This window comes from Cynocephalus volans, chromosome 17, assembly GCF_027409185.1.
Source record: "Cynocephalus volans isolate mCynVol1 chromosome 17, mCynVol1.pri, whole genome shotgun sequence".
NCBI lineage: Eukaryota > Metazoa > Chordata > Mammalia > Dermoptera > Cynocephalidae > Cynocephalus > Cynocephalus volans.
The window spans coordinates 16,169,465-16,187,865 of NC_084476.1; the positions used below are offsets into that span (position 1 = coordinate 16,169,465).

At 35.0% G+C, this 18,401-nt stretch overlaps 1 protein-coding gene across 2 annotated transcripts in view; it reads right to left on the minus strand.

Annotated features, from left to right (window-relative positions):
* The window catches only part of CNTRL (centriolin), a 72,644-nt gene that overhangs the window by 44,527 nt on the left and 9,716 nt on the right, over positions 1-18,401 (minus strand). Inside the window, exons 5-11 of one of the 2 annotated variants that reach the window (XM_063082125.1) lie at positions 17,954-18,140; positions 14,401-14,594; positions 10,359-10,415; positions 7,578-7,697; positions 6,479-6,704; positions 4,985-5,094; positions 2,036-2,230 (exon numbers count right to left, since the gene is read on the minus strand). In XM_063082125.1, the coding sequence (XP_062938195.1) occupies positions 2,036-2,230; positions 4,985-5,094; positions 6,479-6,704; positions 7,578-7,697; positions 10,359-10,415; positions 14,401-14,594; positions 17,954-18,140 (1,089 nt within the window). The remainder of the gene's footprint in view (positions 1-2,035; positions 2,231-4,984; positions 5,095-6,478; positions 6,705-7,577; positions 7,698-10,358; positions 10,416-14,400; positions 14,595-17,953; positions 18,141-18,401) is intronic. The other variant, XM_063082124.1, reaches the window with a different exon arrangement.

Sequence of the window (18,401 nt, forward strand, 5' to 3'; positions counted from 1 at the left end):
CTTTCTAAAAGGGTGATTTGGAGCAAATCACTTAATCTTTCTTAAACCACATTTTCTTCCTCTGCAAATTAAAAAAAAAAAAAAAAGCTGCCACCAACCTCACATGGATACTGTGATAAAATAAAGTGCCTCATCAGCATATGCAAAATAGTCAGCACAATGAAAGACACATCATGGACATTTAATGTGTTTGTTTTCGATCATATCTCATCAGAATCAAGCTCTTACTTTTAAATTCTGTTTGCTATTCTGAAAGATAATTCACCTGATTAGAAAATAAAGGTTAATTAAGAAAAAGTCTATCCACATCTATAGAAAACTATACAGGAATCCCACTCTTGATTCCTCTTCTCTTTTGCTAAAAGGCTCAAATTTTGTAGCCTAAAATGGGGTGTCTAACACTAGTCAATAAGGCAACTTTGTGCAAATTAGAAAAAGATGCTCCCTCTGGGTGAACAAATTAAAAAGAGATGTCCTCTAGTGCTGCAACCATAAGAACTATTAGTAGTTCTAAAAAAACAAAAAAAGAAACACCTGGTTTGTATGTTTCATCTTTATCAGTTTGTGCTTAATTTTGGCTACCTTCAAAACTTGGAAACCATTCCTAAGTCTCATTCAGTTCCTTTCTACATGCAATTCTTTACAGAAATCCAGTGAGAAACTCTCCATCTGCCAAGAATATCATACTCGCTTACTGAAAGCAAACACACAATCTAGGTTCTAATTAGACTCAAAGACCACAGTACTGGAATGGGGCATCCTACCTTTTGCTATGCAAGCATTCATGAACCTAAAACTGCCTCCGGGGATACAGATACCAGTTGGATATAGTTCCTTCCTCGGGGGCCTTACATGGGTGGCAGACTTCCTAACAAATAAATGCAATAAAGTAACCATATTGCATATTACTTAAAATCTCTGATTTTTTGTGTAATAAAAATTCTTTAAAATAATCAAGACTACTTTTGGTTTCAATTGTAATACTAAGTCTCAGGCTTTTGTTAGAAAAGAACTTATATCTCTGATGATAAGATTATTCTTTATCAAAATTAGGTAGCCCACAAAAAATATACATGGTATTTTACTAAAATATTTAAAGGAAAAATTAAATAACTTGTCAAGTACTTATAGCAAAATAGTGCACTGTCCTTACCATGTTAAATTCTATGATTTCTGATAATCCAGGGATCTTAAAGATCTTTCAAAAAATAGCTTTATTATCCAAAGTATACCAGGAAAATACGTAGGAAATATTTTTACTTCTAATTTAGAAATATTAGCTACAATATAAGCCCTTAGTAAGACTTCTCCGGGTAGAGACAGAAAGAGAGAAGAGCCTGATCCTATCATGCAGCCACCTGACCACATCTGGCCATGTCTCAGGAAGACATACTCCAGAGAAACGTTTCATTCTTCAGAACAAAACAATATGAAACAACAAATAGCTTTAGTGAAATATTGGCATAATGGATTAAAGAAGAGGTAAAGAAAGGACTCTGAACCTTTCAGCTCTTTGTGTTCTTAAGAAAGAAAAACACAAGGAAAGGAGAGAGAAAGGGTAAGAAGTTTGGAGAACATGTTAGAGCAGGTTTCTCTTGCTCTGAAAAACTGGTTCAATGAAGCTCAACCACTTTAAAAAAATAAATGTACCATGTAGCCATCATTCTACTGAAAGCTACCTCCTTCATGCTAGGTTGTTTTGTTTCAGGTATATGCACACATTTTGTGTAGTCTACAGTCCTCCGCTCTACCAGCTGAGCTATCGAAGGGTGCATTATGCACACATTTTGTATATGTGTATATACACATATATTTATATATAATGCACATAAACATATACATTCACACATGCACATACTTAAGTATTTAAATATCTAAATAACTTAATTTAAAAATCTAAATCACTTAAATTTGTACATCAAACTAAAAGAGACTTTCAGAAAGGACTTTGCTGCTAAAAATGAGACATGTACAATCTAGATAGAACAATATTCTAGTCTCCATAAAACCAGCCAAAATTTCTTAATTTACTTACATTTTTTGGGTCTTTGGAATCCAAGCTATCTATAGTTATTTGCAGGTCTTTAACTTCTTTCTGCTTTTCGGCAATTTCTTGCTTTTGCTTTTCCATCTGCATTTCTAGATCCAGAGCCTCCTGGCGTAATTTATTTACAAGTCGTATCCTACCACTCAACTGCTTGAAAAGAAGGTCTTTCTCTGCTTCTGAAATCTAATCCCCCCACACCCCGACACATAATTAACAGAAGATAGCAACATTGATCTATAAAGACAACAACTTCTACAATTTAAAAAGGTATTTATGTTCTATCAGTTTTTTACAAAAGTAAAGAATTATCTAGGCACTCCATGTTTATTATATGTAGAAAGCATATAATATACTTTCATGTTTATTATATGTAGAAAGCCTTATTTTATAAAAGTTTGTGAAAACTAATAAATTTAACAGCAGGTACAAATGAAGATGTCATTCTAGTATAAACAACTTGTAAATTATTAATAATAATAACCACAATATTAATGATAGCTGATATTATATACTACTTACTATGCATCAGGCACTGTTCTAAATTCTTTTCATACTTTAATTTAATCCTTAAAACATAAAAGGTAGAAAGTGTATTTATCCCAATTTTACAGATAAGGAAACTGAACATGGAAAATTTAAATATCTAGCTCCAGGTCATACTAGGAGGTTGTGGAACCAAGACTTTGTGTGACTCTAGACAATTTCACTAACTACTGTTTATACTACAATTCCTAACGTATTAAAGTACAAAGACAGTCAACCAATAAATTCTGAGTACTGATACAGAAGCAATAACTTAATACTCTATTTCCTACTCCTATCAGTTTTTAGCATAGAGATTTATACAAATATAAAAATGTTTCTCAAAAGTCTGTATAGAAGTATAAAAAGAGGATGCAGATAAAAGATTGGAATAAAATAAAATAAAATATTGATAATGATGCAGTGATTCCCTATAACTGCAATACCTGTATAATCAGAAAAAACTTAAAAATTTGTGGTCACTGGTAAAATCATCCCACACCACAGGATTATAAAATATAGCAAACTCATTAACTTGAGATTTTTATTTTACTGAATGAGATCAAGCTGAAGCTTACCTTTTTAATATATTTTTGGGGTGGGAGGGAGGCAGCTGGCTAGTATGGGGATCCAAACCCTTGACCTTGGTGCTATCAGCACCACAGTCTCCCAAGTGAGCTAACCGGCCAGCCCTGTATTATACATTTTTTTTTCTTTTTTTTTTTTAAAGTGAAGCTTATATTAGCATGTCAAGCAAATGAACAGTGTAAAGAAAATTTAGGCTTATATTTACTCATTTAAAACAACTATTTTTTCAATCAGATTTTGTAAGCATCCATTTATTTTAAAATTATGTATATTATTTACATCTATCTATCTATGTAAAGCTTTGGTCAATGCTGCTATAAAACATTCTTACTTATTAAAACCATCCTGATAGCTCCCTCCACCTCATCTCCCACTTTTAATCTATCTTTAAGTCCTGTCAGTTTTACTGCCCAATTTTCCCTGGAATCAGTTAGCTTTCTCGCCAAGCTACCATCACCTTCCTGGTTGGTGCAAGCCATTATCATCTCTTGCCCGTACTGAACTCCTGACAGATGCAAACATCTCCGTTCTTTCCATCTCCCTCACTGCATTTCACTCTCATGCAGTTGACTTGTACAAATGCAAACAGAATCAGCCACTGTACTACCTAAAGCCTTTCAAAGGTTTCCCATTTCATGCAGAATAAAATTCAAACTCCTTAAGATTGCCTATGAAGCCTGGCGTGATCGTTAACCCCATGACTCTTTAACTTCATCTTCCACTACACTCTCCCTCCCTCTGCTGAGGAATCTTTAGCCTGAAGGCCTCTGTACAGTTGCCTCTGCCTGGAATAGTCTTCACCCCAACTCTGCCTCATTGGCTCCTTCTCATCCTTTGTGTCTCGGCCTAAATGTCACCTCCTCAGAGAGGCCTTTGTGGGTCCTCACAATATAAATTATCTCTCTTTTATTATCTCTCCTAGTTTTCTATTTTTTTCCCACAACACTGATGCTGTTTAACTATATATTCCTTTTTCACTTGCGTGTTGACTATTTCTCCTACAAGTCTGTCCTTGAGGAGGGACACTTTGTTCACTGCTTAGTGCCCAGCCTGTTCAGTGAGTAGCATACAGTACGTTTCTAAAAAACTTCAATCAATTTCTAGTTACCACATAATCTGAAAGTAATAACACAGTGTACGTTTTAAAATAATCTACAATTTGGACATCACATTCTTATTCTATCTATTATGGTATGAATGCAGTTACCATCATAATTTTGAAATACAGATTTAGAGTTGTAAATAACTAAACCCTTTTTACATACTTAAACACTAAAATGCCAAACACTTTCTTTTTTGAATTTCTCCCTATGCAATCGCATCATGGGTTTGAGTTGCTTACTTCTCATGACAAACTTTGGTAATTTCTGAGAGTATGTTACTTCCATCTTTCTGTACATTTTATATCACTTATTTTTCTGCTTCTTGTGTTTGATAATGTTAATGCTATAAGAGAGACATCTTCTGATTCTTAATCTAGGTCCCGGGATCTTAAAGGTGTGAGGCGCTTAATAAAATTAGAAGAGATACATCAGGAAGCAACTTCTCTGGGTAAAGTAGCAACTTTTATAATATGGTAGACTGAATACATCTTTTTACAAAAATTTTAAGTAATTTACTTCTACATACTTTATAAAATGCTAACAAGATATCATCATGAATGGAAGGAAAGTGTAACTGGAAAATGCTAGAGCCATATCTGACTCTGAAATTTATTGCATAATTAATTAGGCAGTACTGATTTAAAAATTGTTTTTTATAATTATGAAGGGAAAACATTTCATTTTTTTCATTTCCTCTTAGATTCACTGCTTTGCTTTTACATACTTTTTTCAGTTGTATCGCTTCTTCCAGTTGTTTAAATTCTTCAGTAGCTCTTAAAATCTGTTGTTCTGCCTTTTCTATTTCATCATGCAGTTCTGACAGTCGAGTTTGTGCTGCAAATTTAAAAACCATGCTCACAAACACACACAAGAAAAACTTTGAATTCTGACATTTCCGTCACATTTTCTTTCTTTGCAATAACCCCCTCCATTAAATTCTGTTATTATAGATCACAGAAAATTTAAAAAGCAATTACTATGATGGCTTTCATTTCTAGTAGTTAATCTTTAGAATGAATTGCTTCATGGTACACTATAGAACTATAATTGATCCTTTTATTTGTAAAATTCTTAACATAAAAGGGGCTTTACTTGATATTTCCAAGACTGGTGAACCCTTTTGACAGAATAAGAATTTTATCAGGAAATATGCACTTCACATGTAACTAAGTTATAATTAGGTTCAGGGAGTTTAAAAAAAAAATACCCTGTACTAGAGGCAAATGTTACAATGGGACTCAATATCAAGAAATTCACTACTGAACAGTCTCTCCCAGCTGGAAATAATCTTTAATCAGTTACTTTCTACATCAAATTTCAGATTTCTCCCTCCCTTTCTCCTTCTCTCCCTCCTACAAAAGTATGGGCCCCTTGAAGCTAGTCTGCACATATATCTGATTTTTGCTTCTCCCTCCAGAGCCTGTATACAGTATTTGAGACAAAGAGAATTCAGTTTCTTCTCTTCCCTCACGAAGTCAACCTCTACTGGCCTTCCAATGTCTTCCATTTAGCTACCAGTCAAGGGAAAATGAGCTGCTAATGTAATTGGTGAGAGCCCCACGATGGGTCGTGACTACCACTGGGATGCATGAACTTGGGTTGGCTTTCTCTCTTCCATATCCACACAGCTGAGTGGGTAAGTGAATTCAAAGTTTGCCACTGGCAGGGTCTCTAAAGTGACCTCTTGGCTTGACTTCTTCCTCTGTGTGACTTGCCAGAAGGAGGTAAGATGCCTTGAATTAGATTGGGTGGGAGGAGGTTAGAGAGGTTGGAGTGTGGGGCATGTCAGGAAGAGTAAGAGGCCAGTTATAGGCCCAAGCCTAAGCAGAGTACTCTGTTCCAGCTTATCCAAAGCACTGCTTTAGGTTTTGGCTACATGCATAGTAATCAATAAAGTGGTTCTTTACTTGCTTCAAGTAATACTAATTATGCCTTTGAATGTATAGTTCCAATGCCTGTTGGCAGGGTGAAATTTACACATTCTTGGATCCTCTGGACATACTGCCATCAAATTACTGTCAAAAACCCCATTCTCAACCATAACAGGAATCATTCAAAAACAATCTGCTCAGTAAATCACTACTGTTTTTAGATTTTTCATGTAAACAACAATATAATAAACCATCAACATGTTTAATTAAAAGAATTCTAAAATAAAATTGGCTTATATATTCAATCTTTCTATATTTTTAAATAATTTAAGATAACATTTTTAAACCTGCACTTATTTTTTCTTTGTCTTCCAGTTGTATGTCCTGTGGTGCATGGGCTCTCAAGTTCACATGCTCATTTCTAAATTGTTCCCCTTCTTCTGGTTCCATCTTCTTAATCTGTACTTGCTGGGCATTATAGATAACGTAACTTTCTGTGCTGAACATATTTCTCTTGTATCTGGATTTGCCAATGTAAGGACTTTCATCTGGGGCTTTATCAATTTCAGCATACTAAAAACAAAATAAGTTAATATACTTATGGTTTAATAAGTAACTTCCAAGCAGTCATATTACTTTATTCATTTTATTAGTAACAAACATATCACAAAATTGCCTGAAGTTATATTAATCCTACATGCTTAGAAGCTGAAAAAAATCTGTTATTCTTTTATCTTATTACTAATATACCAAAAAGGAATTATAACTGAAAAAAAATTTCAAAAAGATTCTTCCTCCTACCACTGAAGAGTGAAAGTTTGAATTAATTGATTAAAGAACTGCCTACAGTTATGTGATTTTTAGGTGCTTGACCTCTCAAATCAGAAATCTGGGTGTTTTATTTTGGTTTCTTGGGTGATATAAGTAAAATCTCAGTCTAGTAAATTTAAATAGTTGAATTTTTAAAAATTAAATAGTATGGTTGGTATCACTGGGTCTTAAAAAGCTAGGAAGTTCCCTGGTCGCAGTGGCATTTATGGGTATTTGTACCAATAATGGTTAAGTAATACTGAACTCAGTATTAATTGAATAAACCATGTAGGGAAATGACTATTCCATGGTACTGAAGCACTTTTCCAGAAGTTTGGATTAAAGGGGGCCTATCAACCCGTACGTTTTGAGCAAGGTAACTAAGGGTTAGATGGCTGCTTTTGGTTATGTACATGGCTGTGGGCAAAGATCCTCATGGATCTCTTTACCTCTTTAGAACACTGTTCTAACTCCCTGATCCAAATAATTTACAGATTCAACCAAAATACAGTTTACATAACAAGAAAGAAGAGTGCTTATTGATAAAATCCCTTGAATGTGCACCACCTGCCCTCCCCCACTCCACCCACCATGCCGGCTTTAACTTTGGAGTAGTAAAACGTTAAGATAACTCACCTCTGATGGATAATAATTGAGTGGTTCAAATTTAGCATCAATTTTATAAAAGGCCATTTCCTGTTCCAGCTCATACTGCTTTTGACATGCTCGCGTTAGTTCCACGGTCTTCTGTTTTAGCTATTGGCCCAATTTGATATGAGACAACATACAGTACGTTACTATAAAGGAGCTATGATATGGCAAGTTCTCATCATAAATAATTCTATATTTAAAAACTTCACAGCAAATAGCACAATATTCAGGACATTTTATCTTAATTCTAAAGTAATATAAAAAGTGAAATACAAAATTATTATTTCCTAAGAGATCACATAAAAGACCTTTGAAGTTTATATACAATTTCAGGATACAATGAATAAAGATTTTAAAAAATCACTTAAACGTGTTTCTATCTAAACATGAAAGTAACTCTGTATCAATTTTGGGGGGTGGTGGGAGGGTGGCTGGCCAGTACAGAGACCTGAACCCTTGACCTTGGTTTTATCAGCACCACACTCTAACCAAGTGAGCTAACTGGCCAGCCCATATCAAATATTTTTAAGAAACTGGCCTACTGGCTTACTAAGTGCCTGCTTCCTGATTTTTTTTTTTTTTTTTTTTTTTTTTTTTTTTTTTTAAAGATGACCGGTAAGGGGATCTTAACCCTTGACTTGGTGTTGTGAGCACCACGCTCAGCCAGTGAGCGAACCGGCCATCCGTATATGGGATCCGAACCCGGGGCCTTGGTGTTCTCAGCACCGCACTCTCCCGAGTGAGCCACGGGCCGGCCCGCTGATTTCCCAACAATTAGCACCAATTTATTTAACTTACTCTTCGATTTTTAATGATAGCTTCAAATCATGGGGGAAATGATATTTTACATTAACTACAGAGGAATGAGAAGGAGGTATGAGAAAGAAGAAAATAAGAGATTGGTTTTAACTGTTGTACTGTTGTAACATCTATAGCTAATGTTATCTCAGTTTTAAGTGTTCAGAAACTTATTCTTTGTAATAGAAATGTGAATAAGCTCAATCAGATCCAAATATGTACTATTAAATTTTTAATAAAGTAATTCTATAATTTTAACTTTTTCGTTATTCTTAAAAATTTCTGGAGCTGGCAGATCACAAGAAATTGTCCAATCTAATTTTCCGAATTTATAAATAAAGAAATTGAGTCTCAGACTGGTGAATTGACTTGTCAAAAGTTACATATTAGATCAGTGGCAGAGGATAAATATTTTATTAACTAAATACCAGCACCAGCCCCTTTCTACACCAATCCTTTGAGTTCATTTCAAAGGTCCACTAAGTGATTTTTGTCTTTGTTTTTTTGTGTGTGTGTATGTGTGCCAGTGTCTGATAGTGAAGATCAGACAAAAAACATGCAGAAAAATTTCATTAATATAAAAATGCAAGCTGAAGAGAATAAAATGTAAACAAATATGAACATTTTACAAGGCCCAAGAAATCAAAGTCATGCATGATTTAGCTTACAGTCACCCCCTGATTATCCGTCAAAATGGAAGTAATGCTAGCCTGGATAACACGTAATATTGATCCAAGTACTCACTTTGTGCCAGATACTGTGCTAAGCATTTTACATATGCTATCTCACTTAATCTTCACAACTACTGATAGAGTTTGGATGTGTTGTCCCCCCAAAACTCATGTGGAAACCTGATCCCCAATGTGGCAATGTTGGGAGCTGTTTGAGTCACGGGGGCAGATCTCTCATGAACTGATTAATGCTTTCCCTGGGGAGTGGGGGTAGTGAGTGAGTTTCTGAGAGCTGATTGTTTAAAAAGACCCTAGCACCTCCCCTCTCTCTCTTGCTTCCTCTGCCATATGATCTGCTTGTACTTGCCAGCTGCCTGCAGCTTTCCACCATGAGTAGAAAAGTAGCCTGAGGCCTGTACCAGATGCAGCTGTCCCAGAATTGTGAGCCAAATAAACCTCTTTTCTTTATAAATTATGCAGTTTCCGGTATTCTGTTATAGCAACACAAAAATAGGCTAATACAACTACCCTATGAGATGACAAAAGTGCATGGACAAGTTAAATAATTTGCCCAATCTCACAGCTGGTAGTGGAAAAGGCAGAGTTCAATTCCAAGTCTTCTGATTTCAAATCTAACATTCTGCCTATTGTATCATGCTGCCTTTGATGTCCTGCTGCAGGGTGTCCAGCATATTTCCCAACATTGATATCTTCACCGAATGCTCTTAAGTCTCAGTGTCTCAAGAAAGCAATTCATTATCAACAGTGTCAACTCATCTTGGGTTTCTCTCCCCAAAGCTCACTGGCAATAGGGCCAAAAAAGGCAAATGTGACTGGATCCATGAAGAATGCGTGAACTGGTCTGTGCAGGAATATAATAATAAATAACCTGTACATTTCAAAGTACTTTTGTGTCTTTTATAGCTGTAAGCTTAGCATATAATAAGCACTTCATAAATGTATGTTGAAATGCATAAATAAGTACAAAATAGGAGTCAAAGGAACAGGAAAGTAGGCTAGTTGCAGTATTAGCTGTGGGATAATCAAGAGTTGACTGCAGTTAATATATTTACCAATAGAAAAAATAATATATATTCTTTCCCCCACATTGAAACTTGGTCTCCTACGTAGAAATCTACTAAAAAAAAAAAACAAAAAAAACCCCACATACACACACAAGCACATTTCCCAAGGAGGCAAGCCAGTTTCAAAACTTAAAATATAAACAAGCATATTAATACATTTTATCATGCAAACCATGAAAAACACAGTGTGCAATTCAGCCCTGAAGAACTACCTTTAAGGAAGAATAAAGAATCAGCAGAAAAGGGCCTGCAAGAAACCAAGAAAACGGCTGAAAGGAGAAAGAAGCAAACAGATACTGTACCAGGAGAACTCTAGAGAGTTAAGCAGTAATAATAATACAAGCTGCTCTTTACTTACTGTAGGAAGATATGTTTATTAGCACTAGCATTATTCTTACATGGATACATTTTATCATCACTCTAACTGTGAGTTATATATTTACATCCATCCATTATTTAGTTTGATTCATTTAAAATTATTTTCACATTAATTACCTCACTAAAACCTCACAACTTTGTGAGGCTGGCAGGAGAAGTATATCATCCTCATTTTAAAAATAAAAAAACTGTAGGACAGGAATTAAATGACTTGTAAAGCACAAAGAGTAAGTTCAGTTAATATTGTTGGCGGCAGGACGGGGACTACTACACTTTAAATGGCCACTAGAAAACTTACTTCAATGCTACTTTTCTTTTATAAATTAGTTGGCCTAATGCATGAGCAATTACTTTTTAAAATGGTAAACCACTATACAATTGTAGATGATAGTATCATCAGAAATTCTGCAAATGACAATGGAAATGTTTTTCAAATGTAAGCTCTCAGAATAAGACCCAGAATTCTTTTTTTAAATATATAATAGTTCTTTGGAATAACAGAGGAATAGGCAAAACAATATGAACTGGCAATTTAAAGAAATACAAAAGAGCCAATCAATACATATGCAATATTCATCCCTTCAACAACTATAGAAATGTGAAATGAAAATAATAACGAGATTCTACTTTTTTCTATCATATTTACAAGTTCAAAATAACATCCAGTTGGAAATTGGGCCCTTTCACTCACTGCTGTGGAAGTATGAATGGGTTACAAGCTTTTTGAAGTGTGCTTTCACATTTATCAAAATTTTAAACACAAATTACACAGTATTTCTACTTGTGATTTATGCTAAAGAAATGCTAGTATGAATGCACAGGTGTATATACACACACATACACAAAGATTTTCTCTGTAGTACTGCGTCTAAGAGCAAAAAAGTGGATGCAACCTAAATGCCCATCAGTAGGAACAGGCTAACTAAATTATGGAGGTTCCATTTAATGGAACAGAACACATATAGACTTTAAAAAGAATGAAGATTTACACACACACACACACACACACACACTTTTTTTTAAACAACACGGTTTAAACTTATACTGGATATGTTTACTGTTTTGTGAAAGATAAGATGTAGACTAATAACGTATATAGTAAGATTCCTTTTTTTTAAACCACAAAAATATTCAAGAGTAAAATGTACTTAATTGCATATAAATTATGTAATTATATATATACATTGTATAAGCCTGGAAAACAAAAAGGATATATATTAATGGGGTAAGGGAATAGCAAACCTTCATTTCTACTGTACACATTCATGTTGTCTGAATTTGTTACAACAAACACATTAATCTGTACATAAACATGTTTTTAAATGGTTAGTAAAAAAATAACAATGACACAGAGAAGAGCACAATTAGACTTCTAATAAAAAGTTATAAACAAAAATGAGCAAAAACTGTTGACAATTTACAAAACATTTATTCACAGAACAAACATATCAACATTACAAATAAGCAAAAGAAAAAACTAAGCAACTGTAACAATCCGTAATTTGGGGATGGTGCAAAATTTTAAGACGCAAATTTTGCCAAGGTTTTCAATGGGTTGACTAACATGCACAGGGAATCAGCATATAGAACTTACAAAATTCTTTTATCTTAATAATAAAAAATAGATTCTATGTTCCAACAAAAAACCTATATAACTTAGGAAAATTTATTAAATGTTCACAAATGTCACATGATACCACAGTAAATACTATGGTACTTCTATTTTTGTTATTGATTGATTTTTGTATTTAAATACAAATGTTACATGACGGCTCAAAGAGTTTACTGTTTAAATAAACTGATTATCATGTAATTCTCCACTGGTTTCATTACTCATCAATCCACTCTATTTTATATATATATATATATATATCTTCTAAAGCTCTCCATTCCATAATAATCTAAAAGCACTGATAATCACCTGATTATTAACATCATTAATATATGCCATCAGAATAAAACATTTATTTGAAAATTACCCTCAAATAAGCATACAAAGCAACCACAAATGCTCTGAACAAGCGAATAACAGAGCTGGGGAGTTGCCCTGTCTTTCCATCATATCCCCCAGGTATAAATTACTTTTTTTCTCAGGCAAAGAGGAATTCAAAAGAAGGTAGGTAAGAATTCATATTTCAAGTAACAACTTTATTCCTCACACAGAGGAGAGAAACCCTCTTTTCTACTTGTTAAAGGAAGTGAGTAGGCAGAATTCTTCTCATTAACAAATCAAGTCATTAAGCAAGAACGCCAATCTTGAAAAAAGATGCAAAAAAGGATAAATGTATCCAGGATTCTATTAGTTATATGGTAGGTACAATTCTCTAAGTTATGCATATATCCAAAGAATAAGGAATTGTCAAAAGAAAAAAAAAAAAGAGGAGGGTACCAACAGTTATTTTTTTCCTTCACCGAAAATAGCCCAATTAGTTTACAGAATCAAATTGTCTGTTTTGAAATTGTCATTTAGTCTATCTTCTTGTCTAATGTTCTTGATCTTTCTCTCAAACCCATATGACCAGCCTCTGCCTATTTCAGTGATAGCAAATACAATTCAGAGTTATCACATTTTATCTCAGGACAGCTATTAGAAATTTCTTCTTTATTACTAAATGAAAATCTATTTTAATTCCATTTACCGGGTCTTAATTTTATCTCATGGGGCCTTATTACATAGTCCTTCTTCCATGAAATAGTCCTTTGAATATTTGAGAGCAACTGTCATAGCTCATTGGGTTACCTCTTCTTAATCCGGGACATCCTTGTTCCTTTGACCATTCCTCATATACATTGGTCTCAAGACCTTTGAAGCCTCTGCGTCAGTTACCTTCTGAACATATGCTACTTACTTTGTCTAAATCTTCCTATATTTTAGTATCTTTTTTTCCAATTTCAACCATAAAGCCAAATTTTATAAAATTTAAGCATTACAGATATGTATAAAGGGCAATTTGAAAGTATTCTGTAATTCCATTCTTCAGATATAACTATTGTCAAAAGTTTAGGTCATATTCTGCCACTTTCCCGTAACATATTTATACCGTTATGTGTTTTTAGATATAGGATCATACTTGATATATTGTTTTGCAACTTGCTTTTTTCACATAGTAAAATGTGTTAAGACACGTTCATATCAGGACATACAGCTCTACCTCATTTTATTAACAGGAACACACTATTCTACCACATGGATGTTCACTGAGGGACATTTTAGTTATTTGAAATTTTTGCTAATATGAACCATATTGTAGTGAATATCCTTGAATATGCAGGGTGTGTGTGTGTGTTTATATGTGTGTATGAGGGTATTTCAAAAAGTTTGTGGGAAATTGAATTAAAATATGAATCCTTCCATGATCCTTTCTGAAGACCCCTTGTATGTATATATGTACATATGCATATATATATATATATAATTTTTACACATTCTTGCTACCATTTCTACAGAATATATAATGGGAAATAGAATCTCTGAAACATAGGGTATGTCCATTTAAAATTTGGATAATTTTGCCAAATTGCCTTCTAAAAGTTTTTGCCAATGTACAGCCTCACCTACAATGTTGTTGTTTAAAAAAAAACTACAAACATCTTGGGCAGTCTCACCACCTCCTCAAAGAGTGGGGCATCACCTACATTCCCCCTTTGTTCCAGATAGCACACTTCACATAGTGCAGCCCAAGACAGTGTTAGTCTTTTGGGAAGCCATATCATACAGTATATAGCCAACTACAACTCGTAAAGCCTTTTACACATATTTCTGTTAAACTACATCTTCCCCATCCTATGGTCAGAAAGTTGTATTTTTACACCCAAGGGCAAAGAATTCTCTATCTTAAGAGAATACAGCCAAAGCAATGTAAAATACAGACTTACCAATTCATTTTTCATGTTTAGGTCACCCTTTAGCTCCTCATAGCTCTGCTTCTGTAATATGGCCTCCTCTTTTAAAGATTTGTTCAGTTTATCTTGATTTTTAATTTCCTCGAGGAATCTTGTTTGTTTGCTCTTAAGCTCTTCAGTTTCCATCATCTTCTTTTCCAGGTCTCTTTCCAGTCTTTCTATCTCTTCTGCCAATAAAAATTTAATACTTTACTTATCATTATATTTCCTACACGCAAAAAGGTAAGAATATTTCTCAAATAAAACAATAGCAAAAGAAGTCTATAAACAGTGTAAATACAATTCTGCTTTTAAAATTATCCACCATGACTTTGGGAAAAAAGACTATATTGAGCTTGAAATTGATTTATACTGAGGCAAGAAGGTATTATCATTTAGATGACATTTTTAAAAGAGAATACTTTACTTCCAAGCATTTAATTAATTAGTATGTTGATAAATGAGGATTTTTTTCCCCAGGTCCCCTTTAAAAAAATATGCTATATTTTATATGATATTACTAATTACATTTAAAAGGATGCTGCAAACATGTTTGTAAAACACTACATTATCTTAAAATCTTTCAAAGGCTTCCTACTACTGTTGGGAATACATCCAAAGAGCTCTCATGAAGAGCTGAAAAGGCTCTTCGTGATTTGGTCCCAATGTCCCACTTTGGCCTCATCTTCAAGCATAATCCACTGCAGCTTTCCTGAAATGATTTCACTTCTCCAGATTTGTGATGCCTCTTTTCACCTGCAGGCTCTTATTCACACCCTTTGCCTGGAACTGTCTTCTTTTATCTCCTTCTGGGCTATTTTGCATCCTTCAGGTTTTAAGTTTTAAAAAACATTTTGAGAAGCCTGCCCTGATGCTGTCCTTTTCCCAGGTTAGATACATCTCAGGGATGCTCCCATGCCACCTGGAACTTCTGCTATGGCCCTCATCACACTGAGTTGCAAAATATGATCAAACAGCTTGGCTGTCTGCCTTCCCTACTCAAGCTTCATGAAAGCAGAAACTGCATCTATCTGGCTCACCAATAGATCCTAAGAACCCAGATCATTAAAGGTTCCTTATTAATATCTGAAGTCATAAATTAACCATAAGTAGCTTAAACATTTCTCTCAAGAGTATATTTACATGGTGAGTTTCCTTTGCATTATTTATATTTTAAATCATTCCAAAACATAAACTTCAGAATAACAAATGTTGAGTCAGAGGAATCCCAAACTAATAAAAATTTACCATGTTTCTCAAGTATTGTATCAAAACATGAAATTTCCATTTATGTAGGTCAAAATAGACTAACATCAATTTCAAATGGTTGCACATACAGACATTTCCCAGCACTCTAAATTGGCTATTTCATATCTTCTTCTTTCTCCTCAAACCTCCCATCCTCCCCCTATTATCTTTTTCAGATGATGATCTCACATTTCATTAAGAAAACAGTCTCTATCAGTGAGAACTCCCTTATTTTACTACCACGAAAGCAACAAAACTACCCATACTTGCACATATCTTCTCTCTTTTCTGATGGAAAAGTGTCCCTCCTACCAAGGGATGATATTTCCTCTTTTCCTCTAATCTCATCCTCTTGCCGTCTCAATGACCAAAAGAACTGAGCCATGATTTGTCTCTCTACTCTGGTCTTAAATATTCTGTTTATTTGGTTACTGGCTTTAAGGTTTACTGCATTTGTTGTTTCTGACCATTTCCTGATCTGAAAGCTATTGGTGAATTTTCAATTTTTTTTGGTTTAACTTTTAAACTTCTTTAAAAACTCACTTATTAAGTACAAGGGAAGAGAAATTGTGGGAGGAAATTTCAAATCTTCAGCCAACTATCTCCCTCTCGTTCACTTTTCAATCCACTATAACTCAGCATTTGTCCTCACCGTTTTTTTTTTTTTTTTTTTTTGGACCGGTAAGGGGATTGCAACCATCGGCATGGTGTGGTCCACACCACACTCAGCCAGAGAGCACACCGGCCATCCCTGTATAGGATCCGAACCTGTGGCCCTGACACTACCAGCACCGCACTCTCCCGAGTTAGCCATGGGGCCAGCCCATCCCCACCATTTCTTAACTGTACCTGTCAAGATCAACATCACATGTTGCCAATCTAAAGCACTTCTCTGTGCTCATCTTACTTCATGTCTCAGCAAAATTCAACACGGTTGACCACTTCCTCTCTTGAAACCTTCTCTCTGGGCTTTTGCAACCCTCTATTCCTAGTTTTCACCTACCTTTCTGACCTCTTCCTCAGTTTTCTAAGCTGGCTGACCTTCTTCCTCTTCCCAGCTCCTGCCTGAATGTGCTTGATTCCCATGGAATTAAATATTATTTTGACTTCCAAATTTATATTTCTAGTCCAGACCTCTTTGAAGAGATCAGACTCACATTTTTGACTCTCTATTTGACATCTTTACTTGGTTATTTCACAGACATTTCAAATTCAACATGGCCTAAACAAACCCTGAAATCTCCCATTTTTATAAGGAATCTCACCATCTACACACTAACTCAAGCCAGAAGCCTTAGAATTATCCAATCATTACAAGGTGCTGCTGATTCTACCTTCAGAATTGTCCATCTATTTTTAATTTCCATATGGACCACCTAAATACAGGCCATCATTTTCTAGCCTGCAATAGCCTCCTAATAGTTCCCTTCATCTCCATTTTGTCCTGCTCTACATCATTCCTCACCCTTTATCAAAAATAATCTTCTTAATATATAAACTAGATGATGTCTCAAGCCTGCTTAAAAGTTGTCAATGGCTTCCCACTACAACTAAAATAAAATACAAACCCCTAGGTTCTGTGCCATCTTGCAATTCCCTATCTCTTCAAACTTTTTCTTGAGCTGTCCTCCAGTCATATTCATCTTCTTTCAGTTGCTTGAACTTACCAGGTCTGTCTAACCTCAGGAAACAAACTGTTGTCTCTCTGAATGCCATTCTTCAAATGGCTAACCCTTTCTTCCCTTTGTCTTAAGCTTAAATGTTACTTCCTCAGAGAGCTATTCCTTTCTTTACATTACTTTACACTACAAAGAGGGTTCCCCTGTGTTACTTTATCTGGGTTTACTTGCTTTTTGTCCCCTAAAACATAAGCTACATGAAGGCCAGCACCATATGTCTTGTTCACCATTGTATTCTTGGTGTCAAGTACAGTGCCTGGTGCAGAGTATATGCTTAATAAATATTTGTTGAATCAACTGATTTATGGTACCATTTTCCATGCACATTTTAATAGCATTATAAATGCACAATACATTTTTCTAGATAACTTCTGAAAATAAATTCCTCCCTCATCCAAATTTAGTTTATTTATTTATTTATTTATTTATTTTTATAGATGACCAGTAAGGGGATCTTAACCCCTGACTCGGTGTTGTCAGCACCACGCTCTCCCAAGTGAGCTAACCAGCCATCCATATACAGGGATCCCAACCCATGGCCTTGGTGTTATCAGCAACACACTCTCCCAAGTGAGCCACGGGCTGGCCCCTAAGTTTAATTTTTTTAAATGTCATCTTACCTAAACTGAATCTCTCAAAAGCCTCCTGTCTATCCTGAGAGGTTACTGGCTGACCTTCCAAACTTTCCAGTGAACGGAGGTGGAAAATGGTAAATTGGAGATAATGAGGAAGGGTCACAATTGGATTTTCAAGTAGGAGCAGAGAAGTCAAATCTTGAAGTGGTTTCAACTTGCTTACATCCTGGAGCTGAAATGATATAAAATTAGTATTGGTGTAATTTAACTTAAAAATCATAAACAGGGCAGAGCCCGTGGCGCACTCGGGAGAGTGCGGCGCTGGGAGCGCAGCGACGCTCCCGCCGTGGGTTCGGATCCTATATAGGACTGGCCGGTGCACTCACTGGCTGAGTGCCGGTCACGAAAAAGACAAAAACAAAAAAAAAAAATCATAAACATACCTAAAGGAAGTAATAAATCAAGGAAATTGCTCAACATGGCAAAGAACCTA